The sequence below is a fragment of the Oncorhynchus nerka genome, linkage group LG6, assembly GCF_034236695.1.
Source record: "Oncorhynchus nerka isolate Pitt River linkage group LG6, Oner_Uvic_2.0, whole genome shotgun sequence".
Taxonomy (NCBI): domain Eukaryota; kingdom Metazoa; phylum Chordata; class Actinopteri; order Salmoniformes; family Salmonidae; genus Oncorhynchus; species Oncorhynchus nerka.
The window spans coordinates 32,302,452-32,323,828 of NC_088401.1; the positions used below are offsets into that span (position 1 = coordinate 32,302,452).

A 21,377-nucleotide genomic window follows, 5' to 3' on the forward strand; every position below is an offset into this window, starting at 1 on the left:
CACGCACGCACGCACGCACGCACACACACACACACACACACACACACACACACACATAACATACGCACTGTACATACACATGGAATGACTGGAATTTTTTTCTGATCACTCACTTTGCATTTTGTTAATTGATAAATATAAACATTTAACATGTCTATTTTTGAAAGCATTCTTACTTTACAGCATTTTTTCACACCTGCCTAAAACTTTTGCACAGTACTGTAGGTATTAGAGCCAGGGACAGGTTGAAAATGTCAGTGAAGACACTTGACAGTTGGTCAGTGCATGCTCAGAGTACACGTCCTGGTAATACTTTAGGCCCTGTGGCCTTGTGAATGTTGACCTGTTTAAAGGTCTTACTCACATCGGCTACGGCGGGCGTGATCACACAGTGTTCCAGAACAGCTGGTGCTCTCATGCATGCTTCAGTGTTGCATGCCTCGAAGTGCTCATAAACGTCACTTAGCTCATTTGATAGGCTTGTCACTGGGCAGCTCACGGCTGGGCTTCCCTTTGTGTTCTGTAATAGTTTGCAAGCCCTGCCACATCCGACGAGCATCAATGGTTCATCTGAGGGCAAAGCGGGATTTCTTATAAGCATCTGGGTTAGAGTCCCGCTCCTTGAATGCGGCAGCTCTACCCTTTAGTTCAGTGCAGAAGTTGCCTGTAATCCATGGCTTCTGGTTGGGGTATGTACGTACGGTCACTGTGGGTACAACGTCATCGATGCACTTATTGATAAAGCCAGTGACTGATGTGGTATACTCCTCAATGCCATCGGATGAGTCCCGGAACCTATTCCAGGATCTGCTAGCAAAACAGTCCTGTAGCTTAGCATCTGCATCATCTGACCTTGAATCATTATCATGAATTAAGTCATAAGTTATAATGGCAAATCCTTTTCAATCCTTGCCATATGAAGAGAAATTATAGATAAAAACGTATCGGTGCTCATCGGCCATTAAAACATAAACATTACACAACAAGTTGGAAATCGCAAATTTAACAATGAGTGGTTTGAAAGGAATCAGTGGGTAATTTCAAGCGTTGCAAAGCAATCTCTAGCCTGCTATTCAGTGGAGTGGGTATGTGGTCCAAGTCTGGGTTTAAGGGTCTTTTTTCCAAGCTTAAAATGATAAACATTCACATCAACACCATGGGCCAGAAAAGGTTGAATAAAGCACGAGTTAATGAGTTGTTTACATCTTTGTTAATTTACCGTAAAACCGGTTTTATTCAGTGTGGAAGGGCTCCCTGTTTGAAAGGGGAAACTCTTTGGATGCACCACCGGTGAGCACCACAGTTATTAAGTCAGCTCGAGGACAGGGAATAAGACAGCTAGCCGTTTCTACACCAGGGAAAAATGCAGGACAGATGAGGTCAGCACTGCGAATGGGGTTGATTTGGATCAAATTAGTTTGGTAAAAGAGGTGAATTTGAGTTTTGCATATTGCAGTGAATTTTCTAGTGTCAAAGGCTCAACAATATAGGCTAAGATAATGTTGGTGCAAGCATGTAAAGATAATAACAGAGCTATAACGGTTCGTTTAGGGTATTATTAGTCTTAAAGGTTGAATACAATGGTCATGCTGTCAATCCAGCATGACTTCTGCCGCATTCAAAACAACTGGAAACTCTGAACTGGGAAATCTTTGATTTCAGTGAGTTAAAGACAACTGGGAACTCTGAAAAAAAATAATCTCTGACTGGGAAAATACGTTATGAACGGTCATCCAACTCGGATTAGCAAATTGGGAACTCAGGCCTCTTTCAAGAGCTCCAGCCTGAAGATCACTGACGTCATGATTCAACCTGTTTTTTTTTGGAGATCCCAGTTGTCTTGAAAGTACCATAAATCCAGAGAATGCCAGACTTTGATGACAAAATTTGCCCACAAGGACCGCCGCATCACCTTCCTGTTCAAGTGAGCACAGCACAACAAGTTGAGTCCAAAAATGCCTTGTATGCTGCTGCATAAATGGTGTAATACGCCAGGGAGATATGTATACTGTAGCTAAGAAAGTAATACTAAGTGTATATTGTGTGGTAAGCTGTAAGTAGCCCATGTGCCTCACCCTAATAATTTGGTCCCTTTCCCCCTCATAAGTTAGCCTACTGGTGGTGCACATGTAGCTTGTTTTAGAGAAATGTAGTCATAGAATATTGTAAGAGCTTTCATTGTCTGCTTATATGCTCCCTTTATCCTACAGTTCTGACTTTGTGTACAGGGAGAATACCGTAAGAACGGCCCATGTTCTGAATTATTTTGCTGCCCATTTCAAAAGTGCTGAGCAAATAGTTATGGACTACGTCCGCCCTAGCTCACTAATTGTCTTAATCAAAATTACGGATTGCCTCTCACCTCATCGTCCCATTATGCCATAGTTTGTACATTTCAATTGTCAGTAGAAACCACATTTGTTTCAGCAAGTCAGCCATATCAGCTATATATTTTTGTTAAGGCAGTAAATGAGGGGGATTTAACTGTTTCACTGACAGACAAGGCTCCCCTGATAGCCAGGTGTAGCAGTGGTAAGATTTCCCTCCTTGGTGCTGAAAAGAAAGCTCTGCTGTTGGGATATCTTTGTGTTAGACCCTAACAGTTTGTGGGCACCGTTTGTCACCGTTATAGTGCAATGCATGTATCGTTTAGTATTGTGGCTTTGCTGGCATGCACCTAAACATTTTTGAGGGAGTTTGCCCCAAGATTTACATGCTATACAAGTAGGCCACTGAGCCTACTTGTATTCAGAGTGCCAAGTTCAAGTACTTAAGCACCTCAGCATGGCCGACCAGTAGCTTCAAAGCCTCTGACTAGCCAATAAATAACATGAGCAATCCAGAGTTTATATATATATACACACACATCATTATTCACAACCCCAAAAATCTTTCGGTGTTAAGATTACTTCCGGGAGGTTTTGAGTCGTTCATAACTTTAATCGAATGACCTTTTTCAGAGCTGAATGATTGAACAACATAGGGTGCACTAGAGACAGAATATATTTTTCATTACTCTCCATGGTCCTGACCCTCCGAATCTGCTGCGGGATCAGTTTTAGGGATGTGAAGGAAACCATAGAGATCCTATTAAATTACATATGAAGTATTCTAATTCCGTGAAGAAAACTCAACAAAAAATACTGTACCAGCCTAGATAACCCAGGAGCAGTACCAGGCCATTTCTTCACCAAGTGGGGAACAAAAGACAGCTAATTGTCAGAATGGTATAGCCTGTATTTCATTACATCTGTACAGGAATGCATTGTAAGTACATTTTACATCTAGCTCATTGTTTGCATAGTAAGACGACAAAATCGTTTTAAAAAATGAAGACAACATATCATGTGCAGACGACAAGTCTATCTTTTTAATATTTAGCATAAAGGCACTATAGAATAAGGATTCAACTTATCCTGTAGCATATATGCAATTGGATAAGAACATAATGTATAGTAAATAATCTATTACATATCATATTACAAATTAAATTAAATATTCAGACCCGTTCAGTCTTCCGTGGCATTATTTTTGCATTTGAGCTAACATTCACTCCTTTGCACTCTTCAGCTGCTGTAGATGCTGAATCAGTTCCTGGGACAGACCCAGTTCAGACACTATGTCCATGCAACACTGTAGAAGTTGCTCAAGACTTTCCCCTGTAATGGCAAAGGGGTCTGTGGGCAGTGTGAAGCTCAAACGGGGCTTTTGTGGCAAGATGGGACCAATGTCCATATCACTGTCTTTCCTACAGCCGCCTGAGCCCTTGCTGCATCCCCCGCCTGCACAGCAGCCCGACTCAACCTCTCCAACCCCCAGATCCTCCATGTTATCCGAGACGTCACTGACGCTGGGTACGGGGTTCTCCAAAGCCGTCTTCATTGCCTCCATGAGAGAGTCCTCATGCTTTACAACCCGCTGTAGGAGGTCAGTCACTGAGGCAGGGGTGGGGGTGTCTGGTCTCTGGAGCTGGCACCAGCACTGTATAGCACTGTGTAGAGAGATACAAAGGGCCAACAGAATCAGAGACAATGGGCGAGAGAACAGAGTGGGACAGGCATGGGTCATGCACAACAAAGAGGACAGCAATAATGTAGCCAGCACAAAGAGTCATATGGTCACATCATGGAAAGAAAGCTACCTTATTATTCCTTTCAGCTGCCCAATGGCCCTGGTGCTTGCAGCTCCTTCTCGGTATCCCATGTTGAAACCAAGCTGGAGTGACGCTTCTTTTCCATGGTCGATGCCATCAACATAGCCGTCCTGACAGAGAACCACAGAACAGCATAACGTTCGTCACATTGTTTCTAGAGAGGGTGCTGTGGGTTACAATGCAGCCAGTTGTATTTACATTGGCTGCCTACAATGCCCACATTGTGTGCTGGGTGACGCTAGAAGCAGGGCGAAACACTTCGAGTTTTTGTTTCAACCTGGTAATTAATTGCATTCTCCTGGTTTCCCCATGTCTGAATTACCCTTATTAGAAGGAGAGGACCATGAAAACGAGAAATGTTTCGCCCCTACAGGTCTGACATTGAACAGCCCTGTGCTACAGAGAAGTGAACATTCTAGCTATAACTGGCGGATAAACCAAATAATTGTGAACAAGTCCAATAAACCAACGCAATATGTAAAATATTAGGGGAAAAAAATACGAAAAATGAACATGTAGCTAGCTATGACATCTAGCTAGGTGGAAACATGATTGATAAACATTATCCATGCATTTACCTTCACACGTTTCTTCATATTGTACTTCCATTCTTTGTCCTGTAAATTAATATCATCCGCATCCTCGTCAAATACGTCCTCGCCACTGTACTGTACAGACTTAACCCAAGACATCGTGGACTTTAAAAATGATTTTTTGCCCCTACAAGCTTGAACGTTTAGTAACATAGTTTGACTGCAAGTCACGTGGGCCAGCAAAGTTAACGACGTCATCACAATGCGCGTTGAGGTTTTTTCTTCTTTGGATGGCAATGTATACCCAAAGAGACGAGTGCATACATTCTGCCATCTACTGCGGTGAAGTAAAATTACACACTCGTCTCCAGATGAGGTTTTATTTAGACTGTAGATGGCGCTAAACCCATACAGGCCTACAGAGCTGCTAAAAAATATGAAGGCCTACTGTACCAGTTTGTCATCTACATTTGTTTACTCTATCCCACATTTTTTTTAACAAGTAAAACGAATTATATGAAAATATTAATGAGGATGTAGTTCATAAACATCCAAGGAGTAGGTCTATTTCAAAGTCAAGATAGCCTACACAGAAATGCAAATGGGCTTTACTGTAGCCTACATCAAAATTAATTGCACCACAGATAGTATTTTATGCATTTTAATGATTGGTATTATCAATAACCTTTCCATCTACTACCCATCCCAAATAAAATGCGCACTATTCATATCTGGGAAATAAATATCTGATAACCTTGTTCTAGTCACTAGTGAAAATAGAAATACAGAGTATTCTCTTTAAAGCCTCTGTGGACACTGACAGTCTCTTATTCCTTCCTATAGCACTTCAGCCCATCTCTTTGGGATCTTTGCCTGACTGCGGACAGTCCTAATTCATTAAAGCTCCTTGAAACTGAGAGAGGGATGTTAATATTTAATCATTGAATTACTGGCACAATGGAGGAACGCCAGAACAAAAATAATGGCAATACCTTACACTTTCCGACTACTTTGTGTGCAAGAAATGTTTCTGTCTATTTACAGAGTTTTGGAGCCCAGATATTTATCCATTAAGAGAGTTGCAAAATGTCCTTTGGGAGCTGGTGTACACGCAGAGTAAACATATTTTGAAAATGGACTACTCTCTCCCATAGCATTTCATTCATGATGCCGGAAATGTTGATACTTTTACTTTGGCAGCTTCAGTACCTAACCAATTTGTAAGTCGCTCTGGATAAGAGCGTCTGCTAAATGACTTAAATGTAAATGTAAATGTAACCCACATCCTTGATCGTTCTAGCAAAATGAGTTTTAGGAATTATGATTGATTGCTTTGTGTAACTGAGTAGTGACCAAATGAACGTTTATTTTCGATAAGTCTTCACATTTTGTTCAAGTAAATGTCACAGGGCTGAGATTGAATATCAAATGTAGACCGTCTTGTTGTGGTATTAGAGGTCTGTACCGTATGATCTATTTACACAATACACCCGCAAACAACTTTTGTCCAGCTTGACTGCATCTGTCGTTGATGTCACTGCTCAGACGCTCTTTGCTATCTCCTGTTGAAGTTTCAAAGAGGAAAATATGTGACGACAAACACATTACTTGCTCATCAATATTGCATTTCCCCCCTTCTTGCTGTTGAGAGAAGAAAAAAGTCCCTGCTTTATTTTAAGATTTCCCATTCTTCATGCCATGCTTTATGGAAAACACAGGAGAGATAGAATGTGGTGGACAAATGCATTTCACCTAGGTAAGAATGCATTTGCAGGAGCTGGACAACAATGGCCTTGAGAATACTCAGAGGCCACGGTGGGTTTGTCTTTGCTTTGGAAATGGAGTCAGTCCGTGGGCCTCATTCACAGCAGCAGCCACACCTTCAGTCCCTCTACACAGAAAGCAGAACAACCAGCCAGGGCAATCGCCTGACACATTTCCATCCAATTTCCACTGCAGAATGTGTTCATTTTCGGCCTAATGGCATGTCATTCTGCTGGAGCCTTTGGTCAAGAATTAATCCTGGAATCAAAACAGATTTTCCGGAGAGCAATCTTCCATCAAGTATTGATTTTTTTACACTCACGGAGCCTGTACTCCCTAATTTAACCTGACAGCCGGCAGCACAATGGACTGGGAGCACCTTGGCATCTCACAGAGGGAACTCTCCACCTCCTCCTCTCTCTCGTTCTCACTCTCTTTCTCTCTCCCTCCCTCCTTCTTTATCTCCGTCTCCCTCTTTCAAAAAGTGAAAGAAAGGTGGGGAAAAAAGAATCAGGGGATGTAAAGCTTCCTTCTCCCCGTTTTTACCTCTAATTATGTTTTCAAGTATAGTGCAACTCTGCAAGGTATGAGGCTGAGGGAGAAAAGGGGAGAGAGTCTTCTGGGGCCATCAGGTATCATTATGGGCCTGTTGACATCTCTCTGTTTTTGAGTGATTCTCAGCTGTGATTTCCCCCCAGCCATTTTCCTGAGATGTGCGTGGAGGGTCTCATCATGGCCCCATAAAGAAGGCCAAAGTGTCCTCACTGGGCCCCCACTAATAAGACAGCAAAGATGCAGCCAACCATACCACTCACTCCTCTATCCATATCTCCTCTCTCACTCACTGCCTTTTGCTTTGTGCTCTCTGTCTCTTTGTCTCAAAGTACACTATAGGTGGTTCAGGGAGAGAGTGAGAGGCGGATGAAGAGGTGGATGTTGTCCATACAAACATCTCATCAGAGGAACAGTTATCTTCCAGACTACCAAACATCCGAAAGAAGGGATCTCTGACCCTTCAAGACTCCTGTGATCCATGTACAAAAATATACAGCACTCTCTCAGACGGCACCACTCCACTTAGAATAAAACCCAGTCGTCTTGTTTTGACCTTTTTTGGATTATATAAATCTGAAGGAAATGGACAGCACAACGATTTTCCACAATGATCAGGATAGCTATGCTGTCTGTATAATGAAATATAGCAGTGACTATGGCTAAAGATCTGGTTTGGGTCCATTCATTTCAACTCATAAATTGAAAGTCAATCCATGGGCAATCCTCCTATTTATAAAGCCAATTCCTTATTGCGTTAACTTGAGGTGGAATTGACCCTGGAAGAGATAATCAGACCTATAGATTTTCACCCTGACAACAATAATTAGGTAAAGCAGATGGTGTTTGCCATTTGATTTTTTTTTTTACATCATGTTCTGAAGATTACAGCAATGTAAATATCTCTGTTGAATTCATTCAAAATGATTGAATTGATCATTTCCACAACACACAAGAATGATAGAGAAAAAAACTGAAGTCAAATCAACTCCCTTGGAGAAGTGGGACACATGAAACACTGGGCGTAACCCTGAGTCCTGATGGAGAACAGAAGGAATCACAAAGTGAGAAGATGCATTCACACAGTCAGTGTAGACAAGACAGTGTGGAAAGTTTAATGGGCTGTGGGCAATGCAATCTGCTGCTCCAGTCAGGGTGCCAGCCATCTCCATAAAAACCTTGGCTATTAACTCTTCAACCTTCAAATGCCTCAAATTGTGTCATGGCTAATAATGGTGGGAAAACCTCCAGAACAACACCAAAAGCAACAAGGGATCATATGCATGGACAACTTGGATTGCATGAGGATTGGTAATTGTACCCCCAGAGGCATCCTGGTGTGCAGAGCAGAGCAGCATAGTGGGAGACTCCTCAGCGGCTTGGGGGCTGAGCAGTGAGAGGAGCAACATCTCAACCTTGAGGAGGAAGTGAAAACAAGGAAGCAGAGGGCTGCCGGTAGTGAGGGATACACCGACAGTTCGTTTACTGAGAACATCAGCCCAGTGCACATTGTCGGAAAGATAAGGGAAGTGAATGCCTCATGCCTGATGGAAAACAAAGGGGGCAATTTGAAACCATCTGCATCCAACACATGCACCCTCCTCCTCCACCTTTATCTTTCTGTGTCCTGACTGATATTGAAACATAATCCATTTGGACTGCCGACATGTCATAATATTTTCTTCTAACCCTCTTTCCCTTCCAGGACAATTTCAGTTGGCGTCTAGTTGAACAGGAATGTGCTATAAGTCAGTCGGTTGACTTTTGCAGAGAGATGATTTTTTTTCTATTCAGACTGTCATAGATCAACCCAGAGAGATTCTCTTGTTTGAAAGACTATATATACATTCTGTAGCCAAAATCCAAATAGAATTGTCTAATTTGCCAACAGCACATAAAGAAGTGACAATTGTCCCCCTCTAATTTAATTGAGATAGGGCACTTGGTCTTGTCTATAACTGTTCTGTACTTTGTCATGCATTTGTACGTTTTATATGGAAACCAGCAAGAGTATCTGCTGCATGTTCAGAAGCTGGTGATCTTAATCAACTTAACTAAAGTAAACTGCAAAGAACACTGACATGTTTATGATTATTATTAGGGGTCATGGATATTGTAACACCCTGACCTTAGTATTCTTTGTTTTCCTTGTTATTTTGATAGGTCAGGGTGTGACATGGGTGATGTATGTGTTTTTCTTGTCTAGGGGTTTTGTATGTTTAAGGTGCTGTATCTTTTCTAGGTAAATTGTATGTCTATGGTTGCCTAGATTGGTTCTCAATTAGAGGCAGCTATTTATCGTTGTCTCTGATTGGGAACCATATTTAGGCAGCCATATTCTGTGGGTCCTTTGTGAGTGATTATCTATGTCTATGTATGTTGCTTGTTAGCACAGTTCTTATAGCGGCACTGTCATTTTGTGGTCAGTGCTTTCTTTAATTAAAATATCATCATGAACACATGCTGCGCTTTGGTCTACTCCATACGACGATCATGACAGATATTGTTTAAAATCCAGGGTCAAACAGCTTCCGTATTGATTAAAGATACTTTACTAGCAACCTTATCCCACCCATATACATACAATTAATAGAACAGAATATTCTATACTGAACAAAAATATAAATGCAACATTTAAAGTGTTAGCCCATGTTTCATGAGCGGAAATAAAAGATCCCAGAATTGTTCCATGAGCACAAAAATATTATTTCTCTCTTGTGCACAAATGTCTTTACATCCATGTTAGTGAGCATTTCTCCTTTGCCAAGATAATTCATCCACCTGACAGGTGTTGCATGTCAAGAAGCTGATTAAACAGCATGACCATTACAAAGGTGGTGGGGACAGTAAAAGGCCCCTCTCTAAAATGTGCAGTTTTGTGACACAGCACGATGGCACAGATGTCTCAAGTTTTGAGGGAGCGTGCAATTGACATGCTGACTGCAGGAATGTCCAACAGAGCTGTTGCCAGAGAATTGAACGTTCATTTCTCTACAATAAGCCGAGGCTTTAGAGAAATTGGCAGTACGTCCAACCAGCCTCACACCCGCAGACCATGTGTAACCTGGCCAGGTCAGGATCTCCACATCCGGCTTCACCTGTGGGATCGTCTGAGGAGATGGGTGCTGCTGAGGAGTATTTATGTCTGTAATAAAGCACTTTTGTCTGGAAAAACTCATTGGCTGGGCCTGGCTCCTCGATGGGTGGGCCTGGCTCCCCATTGGCTGGGCCTGGCTCCCCAATGGGTGGGCCTGGCTCCCCATTGGCTTGGCCTGGCTCCCCATTGGCTGGGCCTGGCTCCTCGATGGGTGGGCCTGGCTCCCATATGTCTGATGAATTTATTTCAATTGACTGATTTCCTTCTATGAACTGTAACTCAGTCAAATCTTTTAAGTTGTTGCGTGTTTACGTCTATATTTTTGTTGATTATAATTCTAAACAATGTCCATTGATATGTGGACCAAAATATCAGCATATCAACTGTACCATTTTGAACATTTGAGTGGGATTCTGTATCAGTATGGCATTGTCCAGAGGCAAATGGGTGAACTGAAAAATGTAGACTTTAAAGAATGTTTGCCTATTCTATTCCATTTCTATGATTCCACCTCACGTATCGGGTTACACCTCTCCTTACAAGGGTAGTGCGTTGTTTATATGTTGAGAGTGAGATCTGTTGATTTTGTGCCCTGGTCACTCACTTATTGACACTAACTTTTGGAGTTGAAGTTTACTTTTCCATCAACAAACTATAAACATTTTAAGATATTGAAAAAAGATGAGTCGGAATAGCTGTCTCTGCACAATGATATTGTACATAGAAAAATAAAGAAACTGGAATAAATACAAAACAAAAGAATATCAAATAGCCCAAGTTATACCTCAACCATCGCCACTTAAAAATACATCTAGTATTTCGAAACGAAGAGGGGGAAAAAACTGAAAGGATGACAAAAAACATCTTCAACATCAGTTTTCAGCCTAATGTTAATAATTTATGTTGTCTGTGCTTTTTTATTTTTATTATTATTATTTATTTACTACTTTCTATTCACCAGACAGTCAGTTTTCAAAGGCTTCATGGACAAGAAAGCTATTTCAAACTTTGGAGTTTAGTTTCAAAAGGCTTTCACCCAAGAATGTGTTTCCCCCCTCATACACTTGTCTCGGTATTGTTTTCTGCTAAGGCAAAGAAATGAAACATTGATGTGAAATAACCCTGACATGTATTCCTTTCTATTGACCCTATGGAAATCTAAATGAATTGCTACTGACCCCAGAGGTTTGCAGCCTGTCCGTTTGCTTTTAGGTGCAAACTCTCTGTATTGAAAGGTGGTTCATTGGTGGAAAAGCCTTTGTGGACACATCTCTCTCAATCATGGCACAGTGGAAGTGCAAGAAAAAAAAACCTCTAAACTGATAGCCAAGGGGGTGGGCTGGGGGGGATACGGAGCAGAACACAGAAGTCTGAGTTAACTTTATGCTCCAACTATACATGTACACTGTGTCTGGGTTTTAATGGAATTGAGATGCACTTGCGCTGACAGCAAAGTATGCATTGGTAAAATAGGATAGGAAAATATGTCAAAATCTTGTGAGACTGGAGAACAGTGAATTCAAAAAGGCAGATTTTCTGCAATCCGTCCCTTATTACTCCAACTGCAGTGTTTACAATGTCTGTCGGTACACTCTTAGAACCCAGAGGAACCCTTTTTTTCTAAGAGTCTATGTTGTTAGGAATGTGGTGCATTAGTGCTTTCTTCATCATCATATGCAGCTCTTACCAGAGAAGTTCTCTAAAATGTCCCTAAACATATATTTTAGATTCGGATGATTTATTCTACATTCCATAAGAAACAAGACAGTCCATTCATGTCAAACAATTGTTTATTATTAATTATGGTACAAATAAATGTGACAGACTTGAAGAATTGTAGAAATACACAAAGTGCTGCATAACTGACCAAACAGATATTGCTCTATAGATTAAGTTCAGTCTATAAAATTTAAAGCAACCTTTGCAGATTCATCAGCTTTGGTTTCAAGGTCGTTCTTGAGTTCTAACAACATTTCAAAACCAGTTGGTGTGTGAGTCTGTGTGGATATCGTTTGAAAACATTTATTTAAATTATTATTATTATTTATTTTTTTTAAACATAATTGGGTGCAATTATAAAGCCTTCTTTGCCCCTTATGAAATAGGGCACACCTTGAAGACTGTAACTGAGCAGTGCATGTAACAAAGTCACAGAGAGAGAAAAAAAAAACAAGTGACAACAAAGTTTAGAAAGTCCTGTACATGTTACCCTGGAAACCACTTGACTAAAATAAAACACATGGCATACAGAACCTCAGTTCAGACACAACCCCCCCCCCCCCATGAGAAGTGAACACTACTTACAAACATATTACAGGAGCCATTCTTCTGTATTTTCTTCTGTCATGGCGTTTGCGTGGCATTGCTCAGTGTACGAGGACAGTGCTGAGGTAAAATGTCAATGAACTACAACTTATCTAATCATCGACTCTCTTCGTATTTCAAGATTGTCAGCGACATGAACCCATTTCTCTGTACAATGTGCATATAACTATAGAGCTTTGGTCCAGCATCGAACGTTTGAGCGAAGGTATAAATCCGTTCCTTGTCTTTGTTTTTGGTTACAGCTTCATTGTTGAGCCTCAGTACTACATGCCCATACTGTACATCAGCCGCAGCATCATCACTTCTCTTACATGTTGGAATGAGGTGGGGTGAGACAGGGAGGGAACACACAAAAAAATCTTTGGATTGATTTAAATCACATATGACTTAAAGTATATTATGATTGACCACTATTTAGTAATACTGCCTTTAAATATCTAAAAAGGTGTAGTATGACACTGTTTAACACTACTTCCTGTAAAGGTATATGATAACTAATAAATGGAATGAACTCGTCAGGGAGCTTGTATGTATAGTACCTCTTAAACCTCAGCCTACTGGAACATACAGTCCAGACTACAATATCAATGAATGTCTATTTCCTTATGCGTTTGTAAGTATTATCAAGTGCACTTTGCGTTGCTAGGCAACACCAGTGCACAGGGGGACTAACAGACATTGAACAAAACACACCAATACGAAAACACCGCAGAAAATCTAAGTTCACTGAGCCTGTCATGTAACACTCGCCATTCTCCCCTCACCTTATTTAAGTGTTTTATACGAGTCAAATAAGAACATTTCACATCAATGTGAAATCTTAAGAGTTCTGAGAAGTGGTTTTACACATATGTACTAGTTTGCAAATATTCAGTGGAGAGGTTCAACACATTGGCAGTATAGCTTATTGACACATCAACGGTGTAGCAATATTGATTCCTTGAATCCTCCATGTGGGTCCTGGTAATATTGAAGTGCACCTATGGGGGGGGTGAGCGCGACGTTATGATGAGATTCTGTTTACATCTGTATATTAACAGCTACACAGCAACAACACCCTATGATTTGTTAGTTGAAATGAATATGGATTATGTCTTGCGGACGGGCTATTGGGTTGTCTTGCGTTTCACACAACTTTTTCCAATACACTTTTTTAATTAGGCTATACTGTCTGTCAAGGCTTCGCTGTAGAACCACTCAAAGCAAAAGACAATGAAAACAAACGCAAAACAACAGCATGACATTTTGCAAACAGTGTGTGACCCCTGAAGACAACGATTCAGAGATGAGAAAACCTTCCGATTGATTCGATTAGAATGAGTCGCTGAATGCTTAAAGAAAGTAATCCATATTTTGCTCTAAGGGCAGAAAAATGTGAGATAATTGCTAAATCCTCTACATGTGTAATTTGTTCTCCGTGACAGTGTACTCTGAAGAATGTACTTAATGATTTGAAGCTCGGGCTACCTTTTGTGGTTTTTGTCGTCTTGTTTTCAGATTCCTGTAACCCCAAACCTTGTTATCGGAAAACATGCGGGAGCAATTCTGTTACGCTATGCTACGGCAAATAGAACAAACTAGACACACACTTCAGAAAGGGATGGGCAGAAAAGTCCTCACAGTCCAACACATTTTCTATATTGCAATACAAAGAGGGTTGTCAATTAACAAAGAGTTCTCTTTTGAAAGTAAACATTTTATTTGGCATTCCGTTGGCCTTTGTGTAAAGTAGTTGAACTCAGTGTATGAAAGAAACCCCGCAGGGAAAAAAAGAACAAAAGAGAACACGTATAAGTACATCAAAATAACTCAAACTTTTAATCGGGCCAAGGTAAAAAAAAATCTCCCCAAGTCCTTGAGCTGAAGCAATGTGTTCTTTGGCTATCAGGCTTTGGCAACAGAATGACTTACAACAGCACTTGACACAGTATAACATTGAGGGAAGTTCTCCCTGACACAACACTAGGCCTGAAATAACAGAATTGACGGCATGTTTCTGTATGTATAAAAAAAAAAAAAAAAGAGTCACAGTTGTCACAAAAGGAAAATAAGGTTGAAAAGACGTCGTCTTCCGTCGTGGATGACATATATATTTTGGTGAACAGAGACAGAACCTTTATGGTTAAGGTACTGAGTATACCCACACTGTTTGGACAGCCTTAAGTTTTATTGTCCTTCATCAACAAAACATAAGACAATCTCATAAAATCAGTGATAAATACCTGTAAAAGTTGTTACCTGTAAAAACACCGTGACTTAAAATAGCTGCAGATGAGAAGGAATCTGAGACAAAACAACAATGTCATTGTTTCACAGCAAAAATGCATTTACACGACAAATCTTTCAAAGAGAACTTTGACATTGTGATTTCAATCTGAAGACAGTATTTAGTAGATATTTACATATCAGCCCAGGAAATAAAATTAAGTGAAACAAAGATAAAATGTACACCCAACCTCACACATATATCGTAGATTTTTTTGCCAGTACAAATGTAAAAATTTAGAACACATTTACACTTAAAAAATTATTCTTAATATTCTGATGCAACAGACTTTGGTAAGTAGTTAGTGTTTTTGTCTTTGATTTTGGTATGATCTCTTTACTAAAATCTCCCTAATGGGAACCCAAATTTGGACAATGTTCTGGTCTATGAGGCCAGAATTCGATTGCTTTGAAACAGCACACTGTAGGTTTGTAATGTTTTCTCTCAAATGTGAACATATTTTTTCCCTTATATTTGGTTTTTGCCAAAATATTTAAATAACTGTGGTAATCACACTGACAACACTTATTTTTGTTTGCAAATGTTCATAACTATCCTTTCAGTTGCCTTTATAAAGGGAGAGGAATGTTCTTTCAGTCTTCATCCTACTTTGGGTCATGAGCCACCGTGTTGTTCGAACCTTCCTCTTTACCTCTAGTTTCGGTCGTTCATTTAGGGAGCTCTTCCAGAGAATCAGAGAGAGGGTCCATGGGCGCGGTCGGGCCGAGGTCCAGGTCCAGGTCACCGGGCTGTTTCAACCGCTTTATTGTGTTTTTCAACGCTTGCCTCTTGTTGCAGAACCAGACGCGGACCACCTCGCGGTCATAGTTCAGTTTCTCGGCTATCTCAGTCATTTCCTGTCCAGAGGGGTGCGTGTTCTTCTCAAAGTGGCTGTTGAGGATCTCCAGCGCTTGTGGGGTGAAAGAGGTCCTCCGCTTGCGTTTTTTGGAGGGCTCACTGCCGATAAACTCGGTCAGGTTCTGCATGCCGGACCGGTGGCGGGCCTCGGCCTCGGCCATCCAGCGTTCCAGAACCGGCTTAATCTTCTGGGCGCTTTTTGGGGTGATGTCCAACTTCTCAAACCTGGCAGGATATAAAAGGCCAGGGTTCAGTTTGCCTGTCAGACTGCTACCTATAGGGTTTTCTTGGGCTTCCTGTGGTAGGAAAAAGTGGCTTCTCAGGATGGTGTGTCTGGGGAGAATTGAGAGAGAAGAATCTTACTTAGGTGCCCTGCTGGGCCAAGGGATAACCTGCCTGCCTCAGTGAACTGGGCCTCCTCTCCCAAGCAGCTGCCACTGGGACAGAGACACCCACCAGCCTTGGTTACATCCATGACAGTTTGTAGCCAAAGTTAAAGCAGCTGAAAGTGAACATTACATGTGGTGCCATTTTGTTTTCGCTTTGTTCGCTTTACTTTTGTCTGGTTGGCTGTGGCTGTAGTTCTCTGTCCCAGATAGGCAGCGTTGGGGTGAGGAGACCCTGCCAATGGCTAGAAAAATACTTCAGGTGGACCAATAAAACTGCCCGAGCACCAGACTATAATGATCAAACACTGAGCTCTAGCTATGGAGACTACACTAGTATGCATTGATACACAATACCATCTACCCATCATATCATCAATCAGAAAAAGATAAAAAGGGGTTAACCAAACAATGCCATTTTTCCCAATACCTTCCCTTCAAGTGATAAAAGTCAAGGTTTTTCATTCATATGGTCAAACAGGCAGCAGTGCAAGCACTTAAGCACAGAACTATCATTTACAAAAGCAGTTTGAATTATTAATCAAAATGCACATTTTAATACATTTTTCTAACTTTTCTCCCTCAGTCACTCATTGTATATTTAAAAAGAATACATTTCCACTTTTCAGTCTTGAATATACTTGCAAGTTTATGAATGCATGAAGCACAAGTAAATATTTGAATGTAGTGTATTGTGTACTTTAGTGCCTTTGAAATGAACCCTCAATAGCTCAAAACAATAGTTCCAAAGTTTTGAAAGAGTTCCTAAGTCATGAACAGTAGCTAAATTAAGGCTTGCTGAATCAGTATGATCTCACCAAATAGTGGATATATACTACTGTACTACTAGATCATTGTAAGGGGTATCTGTACTGTAACTCAGTTTATTTTGACCCTGTCAGCTGCAGTGTTCTGTGAGACATGCACAGAGACGGCGTTTGGCTTGGACGTGCTGAAGGATGATGGAACTGGGCTAAAGTTGCTGGGTTTCTCACATGCCGTGTAATAATGGAATCAGTGTCAGAGTGCAGTTTAAGCTGCCTGCCCTCTAATGAGAGTCCAGGCATCTGTCTAGGTGTTCAGGGGCGAGGCGGCTGAGAGAAAAAGTAATACGCCTTTAAAACAAGAGCGGAACACGCCTAGGCCTCTTCTATGACCTCGACCTATCACGGATGCCTTTGATATAATCTTCCTGGAAGGCAGGAGAGGAGATGCCTCAGAGCTGGGAGAAAGGACCCCTCTCACAGGACCAAAATGAAAGACATTTCTTAGTGGAGAGTCGACTTGTCGTACAGAACGATAGCGAATAATGCCCTGTCTGTTTTTCCGCTTTCCAACTCTGTTTTTACATTTCTGCTTGTCGACGGGCAGTATTATTTATAAGCCGCTCTTAAACAGTGGAAAGAGGACGGTTCCATCCTGCAAGGAATACATTAGCCAGTAAATATATGGAGTGGGCAGAAACAGGACATTTCATGGATCGACAGGGACCAAATGCACTCAAATGAGTGGAGAGCTCACTGAGGAGCCACTCCTACTAGTTGAGAACCACCAGTGGGAAATGAATACATACTGTATATCTACCTCTTTTACTCCCCTTCCTCTCTCTCTCTCTCTCTCTCTCAACAGTCTTAAGACCTAAAAAGTACCTTTTTCAGGCCATGCATAAACATCTGCTAAGTGCTAATGCTTACAGTGCTGTTTGCGTTTAACCCTTTAACAATATCGTGAGGCCATGTGTAAGAATGGGTATTTGACTAAGTGGAAGGTCCATTACTTACAGAATACAGGGGACAGATCCGATGTATTAAATCAGTATCCGAGCTTTCAGATATGAATCCAACATGCCAGGTACAGGTGGAGAAAGAAGTGGATGCGATGCAACATAAACAGGGTGGGTGTGGAGGCACATTTCTGCTTAATTTGATGTGTAAGTTTGAGTGTAAATGAATGTTGTAAATGCATGCAGCTTAAACATGGAAACATAATTCCCCTTCAGGAATTACACCAGAAACGAGTAGTTAAGACAACATTGTGCACCGATGCATTCTGAGCGGTGGTCACATTAACAGCACTGTGAATCTTTGGACGCGTAGTTGCATTGAGGAGGAGGTGGATTTAAACTCAATGCCGATTTTTTTCTGCAAGAAAAGGTGTCCTCCATTTGGGAAAGCATGCCATCAATCATCATTTGCAACGTTATCTAAAAAAGCATTTTGGCAATATCTTTATTTTAGTTTAACCCTAAGATGACAGATTGCATTTGCTGCTTGTACAAAGCACTCTATGATAAGACAATATTCCAACCCATTGGTCTGATGATGTCCTTATGGGATGTCTGTGGTCCTGTGATAAGCTAATAAAGCCTTTTTAACAAAGTGAGCAATGGAATCCGACAAGATGGAACTCTGTGTCACTGTCTGTTCCAGTGACATATGACAACAGCAAGCCCCTAAGCTAGCATGCGGTCCCCTCGTCTCCTCCAACTTCCATTTCTCTGTTGATGTTAACTAAACTAAAGCATGTGAAGACTATCTACTTAAAACGTCATACCAACAACAAAACGAAGGTCTTACCGACATAGATAAACTCACAAGGACACATTACCTGTTCCTTTTTTTTCTTCTTTTTTTTTTTGAAGCTAATGGCTTTTAATGTACGTTCTAAATGTCTGAATTATGCACGCGTGTAAATATTTCATGGGTGTTTTTTTTTTTTATAAGACTTGAAACATTAGTTTGAAAGGGCTGTTGCTCATAAGAACCCTGCTCCCCCAGTTTCAGATTATACCGGCCGTTTGATGCTGATGTGATGAACATTTTAAGAGCGCATGGTAGCACTGGGTCACATACTGTAGGCAGGACAGGTCATCAGCAGAGGACATGCAGTTCAGAAGCGCATTATAAATGAATACAGGAATAAGAAGGGGCACAGTGATGATAACTGTTGACAGAGATGCTACTGCAGTAACGCACAATACTATGAGGCCAAATGTCAGAACTTAATTAGATGTGATTACGATATTTCAACTATTGATTTCGTACACTTGGTGAGAAAAATTAAATAGAACAGAGACAATTGTACTTTTAGATCGTGTGAAACTTAAGAATGAAGGGTGTTTGAATGCTGGGACGTAATATAATGGCGAGAGATGTGCACTTCTAAGGGGTTTAGTTAATTGGTGCTGAAGTTAAAGGAGGAAAGGCTTAAAAAGAACGAGACATTACCTGGTAACACTAAATGTCCGATTATCTAATGAATAGTTAATGTGGCGTTTAAACGCACGTCCTTACGGGACTGTGGAACATGACAATCTTATTAACAGACTGGTTCTTGTCAGGTTCTCTTAAGCCCAATGTAGAGTGAACAGCAATAGGCCTTAGTAATTATTAAATGCTTTAAGTGCTTTGTGTAATACTCTAGGTGATGTATTTTGCATAAGTAAGTCATGTCAGAGGAGGGGGGGGGGGAAGAAGAGAGGAGGACAGAGAATTGACATGAGACCTTCATTTGACTGGATGGTCTTCAATTATGCATTCATTTTAATATCTTAATGATGTCTGCTTAAATATGAGATGAAATATGGATGTGAGTCGTCATGGACACCAGAAAACGATGTGCAGTCTCAAAGACAGCACTCCTGAGCACCTTTTGTCTACTGTGGCTACTACACCGACAGGAGAGCGCAGCAAGAGGATCCGTTGATCTCCAGGGGAGTGACCGGACATCATTCAGATATAAAACGGTTTCACATGTTCTACACGTGGTTCTACATATTTATTTGAATAAAACTGGTAAGATATTGCATTCATTTGCCCTTTTAGTGCCACAATGAGTGAGTCAACTTAACTTCTGCACTGCAGTCGAGAAAAAAAACGTTTATCACTTGATGGGAAGGATCGGAATATCCCAGGAGACACCGAAATCAACAGATCTATGCCAGAAAATACCATGCTTTGCTGTGAATCTTTCGGCACCCCAAGTTCTCCTTACCTGCAGATGGCAGACTGACTATAGGCCGGGCCCTCGGCCGCGCTGAGGGCCTGACCCACCTGCGTCTGGGTCAGCCCCAGGGACAAGCGGCGGATTTTGAACGCTTTGGCGAACTCCCGAATCTCCTCCAGGTTGACCCCATCCACTTCGCTGGCGGCCGTCTGGGGGTCTACAATGCAACACAGATAGAGGGGGGTCAAAAAATGAGAAGGACCAAGGCACTCTTCGTATAGTTAAAAGGCCTTAAAAAAAAAAACCCGATTTGTCAGGGAGTAGAGATGGAGGCAGAGGGAGGGGCGCTAGCACCATTAAACACACCGAATACAAAGAATATAGCTAATTCACACACATTCCACTATAACGTGACATTTCTGGTCTCTGTTGACGAACAACAGGAGTGGCTTTAGAAATATATTATGAATTGAGTTAGCAGTGATTGCCATTCTGGTGCTTCTCTGCCCTCTAGTTGATAATAGCGGTCTCTGTACAATATGTACTGTAATGGTATCGAGAGTGAAAGGAGGGCTTTGCGTTTAACGCTACATGGAAAATGCTCCTCATTTAATCTTCAACGTGAAAGCTCATAGACACATAATGGACACAGCAGCACAGAGACGTGTCCATTCAATGGGTTAGTCCACTGTGGTGCCATTGCCGTTCTCAGCATTCCTCCTGTTTCATTATGAACAATAAGCAGACTGAAAGCCAATAGTTTTATAGCCCAAACTCTGCGCTTTTATCATGGAAAAAGAAGCCTGTGGAATGTTTATTAAGAAGATCATTCCAATCATCTGCCCCTCCTTTGGGGAAGTCAGTTGACACCTCCGCAGAAAGACTGTGCTGCTGTGTGTGCTGCACTACTCAGTTGTTCAACGATGGCATTCAACTCTCCTCTAAAGAAGACATTTTATTGTTTAATTGTTGTTTGTAAATTGCTGCTTTTGCGGACCCACATCTAAGTGACTTTGGGGACCTATTTTCCCCGAAGCATTATGAAGAATTTCATAGCTAATAAAAAGTGATTTCACATTGTACATCAATGTCAGGTGCCCTGGCATCCTGCTTACTAAAGCAAAGTTTGTGCCAGTGAATTATTCATCTTGGTCATTATCAATGAATTATTAAAGGAATTTTCCAAGCGTATTGAAGAAAAAAAATCTATCGGGCTGCCATCTTGCCGTGAGGCCTCATAAGAGACGCAGCGATTCTGAGCTTCTCCGGCGGCAGAGCTCTAGACGTGCGAACATTTGGAGACATGGGACCAAGTCGTCCCAAATGGCACCCTATTCCCAATGTAGTGCACTACTTTGACCAGGACCTATAGTTATTTTTTTAAATTTTTGACTGAATGGAGGGTTCGCCTCGTCAAATGTAGGGCACTATATACGGAATAAGCTGCCATTTGGGATGCAGGCCCTGAATATCTTAAAAGGATGGGAGGATGGGCACT

General features: G+C 41.3%; 2 protein-coding genes across 2 annotated transcripts in view; both read right to left on the reverse strand.

Annotated features, from left to right (window-relative positions):
- Positions 1–3,343: 3,343 nt before the first annotated feature.
- On the reverse strand, positions 3,344–4,976 carry otulina (OTU deubiquitinase with linear linkage specificity a). The gene is made up of 3 exons (XM_029662715.2): positions 4,732–4,976; positions 4,142–4,263; positions 3,344–3,991 (listed from the first exon to the last, which is right to left on the reverse strand). The coding sequence occupies exons 1-3, from the start codon at positions 4,942–4,944 to the stop codon at positions 3,550–3,552; spliced, it is 777 nt and encodes a 258-aa protein (XP_029518575.1). The 5' UTR covers positions 4,945–4,976; the 3' UTR covers positions 3,344–3,549.
- Positions 4,977–11,910: 6,934 nt separating this feature from the next.
- LOC115130357 (POU domain, class 6, transcription factor 2) overlaps positions 11,911–21,377 on the reverse strand; it is an 89,729-nt gene continuing 80,262 nt past the window's right edge. The window contains exons 8-9 of the mRNA XM_029661427.2: positions 19,928–20,096; positions 11,911–15,881 (exon numbers count right to left, since the gene is read on the reverse strand). Coding sequence (XP_029517287.1) covers positions 15,359–15,881; positions 19,928–20,096 — 692 coding nt within the window. The 3' untranslated portion in view covers positions 11,911–15,358. The remainder of the gene's footprint in view (positions 15,882–19,927; positions 20,097–21,377) is intronic.